This window comes from Sinocyclocheilus grahami, unplaced genomic scaffold (assembly GCF_001515645.1).
Source record: "Sinocyclocheilus grahami isolate Dianchi unplaced genomic scaffold, SAMN03320097.WGS_v1.1 scaffold714.1, whole genome shotgun sequence".
NCBI classification, from domain to species: domain Eukaryota; kingdom Metazoa; phylum Chordata; class Actinopteri; order Cypriniformes; family Cyprinidae; genus Sinocyclocheilus; species Sinocyclocheilus grahami.
In genome coordinates, this window is record NW_015505893.1 from 58813 (window position 1) to 64783 (window position 5971).

Consider the following 5971-nt stretch of genomic DNA (forward strand, 5'->3'; position numbering starts at 1 on the left):
TTATATGTCTGTGAAATCAGGCATTAGTGTATAAAAGTAATAAAAGTAAAAGAGTAGAGTGTATAAAAGTAATACAAAATATAAGAGTGTATATAAGTGTATAAAAGTAATACAAAATATAAAAGTAAAAATAAATAAAACTGTATAAAACTACCCTTAAGTGTACTTTATTACTGACATAAAATATCATTATAAAATATCAAATTATCATTCCTGTCATATTGTGATAAACGCTTACATCATCATATACAGTAGTTTTGCCTGCTCTCATAATTAGTGCAAGCTGACAGTTAATTAATCACTCGAGACAATCAATGATTTAATGAGAATGATCTAAGAGAGTAAAACTGTCCTCTATTTTCTAGACTTTGTGCAAACAGAGCCTGAATTAATAATAAAGACACACAGAAAGCTACTGTACAAAAAAAAACATGACAAACTGACCAGAACAACCAATAACTCACTTGTTTCTTAACACGTAAAAGACACTGAATGTATTTATAATGGCACTGAATGAAAGCATTAGGAGTCCATTATATAAGGTTGATATTGCTCTGCTCGTGTGATTATTGTATGATTATTTGCCTGATTTGTGATGGTTCTTGTTCACAGAGGCGTAAAGTTGACTGCAGTTTTCCTGAGCTCCAGCTGTTGCTCCTCCGATGGAAGCGTAAGTCACTTTATCATCACAGCGAACCTGAATCAACATCACAGTTACTGTTTCAACCCACAGTTATTACAGCATGAGCTTTGAGCTCAGTTCACCACACATTTATATAAGAGCAAAAGCTATACAGGTCACGCTGAGAGAAGGTGGACATCGATGAGAGGACAAGAAGTGCTTGCTCACCTTCTTCTTCTTGGCTCTGTTTTTACTGTACGCAGTAACTTCAGTATAAGTCACATCATCTGTCTGCTCCTAAACATCAGTGAAAACACAGCAAATCAAGCATTTAAAGGCCCATCCATCACTACTGTGTGAAGCAGGCTCATTATTTTACACAGCTGCTGCAAACGTTTAGGTGAAACAGGAGTCTTGTGGCAGTTTAAGTGAAATAAAGACATGATGTTATGATGACAGCAGAGTTGTGGACTCGAGTCACATGACTCGAGACTTGACTTAGACTCAAATTTGAGGACTTGCGACTTGACTCGACATAATCAAAGAAGACTTGCGACTCGACTTAGACTTTAACAACAATGAGACTTGACTTGGACTTGAGCCCTTTGACTTGGAAAGTCTTTATGGCCTACCTTCTCAAAACAGAAAACAGAGTTGTGATAAGCTGGTTACTGGTTACTGAATTTGTTTGAGCCACAAAATACATTGACTGTTGCATGCCTCATTTGAACGGTCTGCCGAACATGTTCGGTTTATTTGTGGCCACGACACATAACTCGTAAACTCGACATATAAACTCAACCCTAGTAGGATTATTAAAATATTAACATTTTATTATGAATGAAGAATAACCTAAAGACAGTGCAGTGTCATGATTATAACTATATTACTAGTTTGCGCTCCTCTCCGTGACAGCATGACATTTGAATAATTTGTTGTTATCAGTATTTGTTGAAGGAATAGCCTATGTAAGAACATAAAATAATATAGAGCTACAAAACACATTTATTCATTCCTTCCGTCTATTAAATCCATTCACTGATGGGTTCTTATTTTCATTTAAGATTTGTAGCCGATACATTATAACTATTGTTATATATTTACTTTTCAGCTGCATTAAAGCTATGTCTATTTCTGTAGACCTACGCCAGTAGGTGGCGATAAATGAGCATCTGATTTACATATTAGCAAGTTATAAATATTTGACTTAATTGATTCATTAAAATCACTGAATCATTTAAAAATGAAGCAGTGAACATGAAAGAAATTATTCATTCACTTAGACCTATGATTTGTTCCCACACAATGATTCATTCCTCCACGAACCACCACTAATTATTATATCTTTATTATTATTATACTTAATTATACTTATTATGGACTATCAATGGCTTGACATTTACTGTAGTAATTAATACAGAGATGCTAATTTGGGCAAACAGAATTAATTACTTGTTTAGGACGTGAAGCTTAAAGATGAGGACTTACAACTCGACTTTGACTTGTCTGTCTTGACTCGGGACTTGAATGCAAAGACTCGAGACTAACTTGTGACTTGCAGAACAATGACTTGGTCCCACCACTGGATGACAGATCCTATTGTAACATGACGGGAAAATTACCAGAGAAACTGTCAAATATTCACAGATATGAAAAAATACACAAATTATTGAAGATGAATCATATTGTTCAACAGGAGTAGTATGAATGGAAGTGTTGATTGTGTCATTGTTTCCATTCTATTTATTTCTATCGCTGAGCTTTAGAGCAGAAACAGTAGAGATATACTAACTTGTCATGATCTAATGTGAGTAATAAGAGTGTGATATTTCAGAGTCTGTCCTCTGTGGAGCTCATGAACACTAACAGCTCATGATCAACCCACAAAACTCACCACAGAGTCATCAGTCGCTCTTCTGACAGCTGAAAAATAATGCATGGAAACAGTTACGATCAAACACTCAATGCAGTCTCTAACGCAGATGACAATCAATTTCTGAAAGAGTCAAGAAAACATTAGTTTTAAATCCGTTTAAAAACTCACCGGCTCTTTTTCTACGACTCATCAGCCAAAGAATCAGCGCAGGAAGGAGAAGAGCGAATGAAGCGCAGACAGCAATCACAATCACTGAGAGAGAGAGACGATACAGAGCGACACATTCAGCATTACTGTGTTTAACCAAATATAGACAAACAACTGCTACAAATTAAATGATAAATGACTCATTTAACACTAGCATAATTATCCTTAAGAAAATTAATGCTTGTGATGAGGATTTCATAGAAAGTTCATCTGTGCTGGTTCTCTGAGCTGCTGTTGGCACTTCATAGTTCAGCAGATATAAAGTGTGATATCAGCTTAAAGTTTACACTAAAAAAGCAGTCAATCACAATGTACAAAACAACTGGCCGAGCAACAACGTGAACACTACAACAATATTACAGTAATATTAATACTGACGTCCTCTGAGGTCATTTTCATGACTGTCCATTACTGAGACACAGGATGGTTCAGTTGTGTTTGTATGAAAGCAGTGCTGGATTCAGTACTACTAATAATCAGGCAGGTGTCTGATATAGAGTGTTGCCATGGACAGCAGTGACCAATCAGTATTTTCTTGAGAGTTGTTTATTTGAGCTGAAAGTCATCTGCACACTAACAGACTGTACCTCACATTAACCAAATGGCCATGACATAGACATGATTGTCTGGGTGAGAATGATGTCTCTTTTGCATTAAATGGAGTTACTTTTCAGTAACGGTACAGTTTTCATGTTTAAGGATGATGCACTAGAGAATGAAATGAGAATGTGATGTAGATTACAGATGAAGCATGGCTTGAGTCATAGTCTGTGATCAGCTGCTGATAAGGATAAAGTGATAAAGTGGAGATAAGGTTAGAAAGTTTGAAGCTTACTGAGACACAGGAAAGTGCCAGTTGTGTTTGTAGTTTGTAGATGACATTTGTGAGGACAAAGCCAGTCTGTGAGAACGACTGCTGGTGTGTGACAGTGAAGATGAACCTTGTGCAGGAGCTGCTGCTCTAGTTCGGCTTGATTTCTTCTCAGAGTTTGAGTAACGTCACAGTTTTATACTTGATCATTACATGACACACAGTTTGTGTTCCCTCATCACTGTTTACAGTGGCAGTTGTTAAGAAGAGAGGTGTTACTATGTAATTTATGCCTCCTTTATATGAGACTGAAACACAATGAGAAAGAGTCAAATTGATCTCTGAAAGTTTTCACAAATCCACTTTTGTCTGAAAAGAGTGTTTTTGGCCATTATAGTCTATTTGTTGAATGATAACGGGCTGCCTTTAACGTTTAAAATAGCCTTTTTAAAAAAAGATTAAAGATGTTAACTTAAGGACTCAAGAAATGGTTAAAAGCCAAAAACCACACTGTGAAATATTTCACAAATCAGAATAGTCTATTTGAGCCCATCTCAATGGCTATTTTCTTATAGAGCTGATTTCTCTAATGGCTTACACCGTTAAAGATCGACTTAGCCTGTAAGTAATTATTACACAAGATAATGGATAATAGAAACAATGAAATGAGACGATAAAATGTGATTGTGAAAGTTTTCACAAATCAGGCACTAAAACAAGTGATTTTGCATTGACACAGACTGTGTGTTTGTTTGGAAGTAGCCATTAAACACGAACGCTTATTTTCCACATTCTCGACTAGAGGAATTACACGGGCTGACTAAAGAGCAACAATCCCAAAACCAACTGATCATGCCGAGTACAGTTGAAATATGCAGCTAACAGATAGCATGCATTGAACAAATAAAGCACTGTTTATCACTGCACTGGTATTAGCACATCTATGTTCATTACATGATGCAACAAACACCACAGTCATCATCTACAACCAAACCACGAGCTCTACTCTTCAGCACAGTTATAACCACAAAACTTAAACAGAAACTCTTTAAAAAGTCTAAAATAACTAAACATTAAAACTTGACTTTCAAAATCCATAATATAACACTTCATTTTCATCACTTTATTTTATTGAAACGACTCTTTTAATGTAAGTGATTACATGCATATGTTAATCTGGACACGAGAGGATTCAGTAAAACGACAGAGAAAGTTCATTTGACTGTACCTTGTGTAGAAGTTACTGCTGCCGTTGAATCAGCTTGAGCTGTAAAAGATGAATGTTAGTTCAGACGCATCAAACTGTAAAACGGGTTTTCAAAGTGTCTGTGAAATATTTTTCTATACCGTATTTTTCAAACCACAAGATTTAATCATCCGGAACTCTACAATTCTTTATTTTATAAAAGTAGTATGTTTTATGGAAGGATATTTCTGACTATTTTCAAACGGAATTGCAAATTGTATTTTCAATTGCATTTTCCATATTGTGACATAATCCAAACCCAATTGCAATTGTGCAAATCTTGCATTACCGTTTGTGTTTTCGCTTTCGCGGATGCACAGTGACTGCACAAATTTCAAATGGAAAAGCAAAGTCCATTTGCAACTGTATTTCCCATGTCTTACATGTTATGAGCCCGTCATATTTAAATCTCTCTGCAGTGTGCATGTAACATGCCAAAACTCAAATGGAATTGGAATTCCTTTTGCATTTGAATTTCAGATGCCTTAAGCGGGACTAAACTAAGGGGTGTGTTTGTATTGGGCGGTGACATCACTCACAGACGATTTTGCCGGAAGTACACAAATTTTAAACACAAAATAACACAAATCACAGACTCTTCTGTCATCATGTGAGATTAAATTAATAATTTGCCCTTTTTAAATTGACCACATAATCATAAAATTACCATGAAGAACATGCAGATAAACATGTGCGTCAGTTCCTTGTTTTTGGTCTCTATTCACACCAGTCCATTGTTGGCAGGTGTAAGATCCATAATCTTCTTTTGAGATGTTGTTGATGTTCAGAGAGCAGTTAGACCCCAGACTCAGTCTCTCATGTCTCTCTGTGTTGTTCTTCTTTATCCCTAAACCAATCAGTTCAACTGCTGCTGAATCTCTGAATCTGTTATAGTTCCATGTAGTTGATTTGCAGTCATGAAGAGCATTATTACAGAGCAGACGGACATCTTCACCAGAACTGATGAACACATGAGCATCATCCACTCCACTGATACCTGAAACACAAGAACATCTGATCATTATGTTATATATTAATAAATGAAAACAAAAAACATACCAGCATAAAAAGTATTTTTTCCTCAATTAATGCAAACAACACACTCTCCAGAATAAACTATTGTTCTTTATTAGAGCTGTTCAAATCACAAACACACTATGTTAGGAATATATATATATATATATATATATAAATATATATATATATATA

At 35.5% G+C, this 5971-nt stretch overlaps 1 protein-coding gene across 1 annotated transcript in view; it reads right to left on the minus strand.

Moving 5' to 3' along the window:
* Window positions 1-299: 299 nt before the first annotated feature.
* The window catches only part of LOC107560190 (uncharacterized), a 7687-nt gene continuing 2015 nt past the window's right edge, over window positions 300-5971 (minus strand). Inside the window, exons 2-7 of the mRNA XM_016244301.1 lie at window positions 5430-5759; window positions 4745-4783; window positions 2667-2750; window positions 2517-2545; window positions 851-919; window positions 300-697 (exon numbers count right to left, since the gene is read on the minus strand). Of these exons, the coding sequence (XP_016099787.1) occupies window positions 578-697; window positions 851-919; window positions 2517-2545; window positions 2667-2750; window positions 4745-4783; window positions 5430-5759 (671 nt within the window). The 3' untranslated portion in view covers window positions 300-577. The remainder of the gene's footprint in view (window positions 698-850; window positions 920-2516; window positions 2546-2666; window positions 2751-4744; window positions 4784-5429; window positions 5760-5971) is intronic.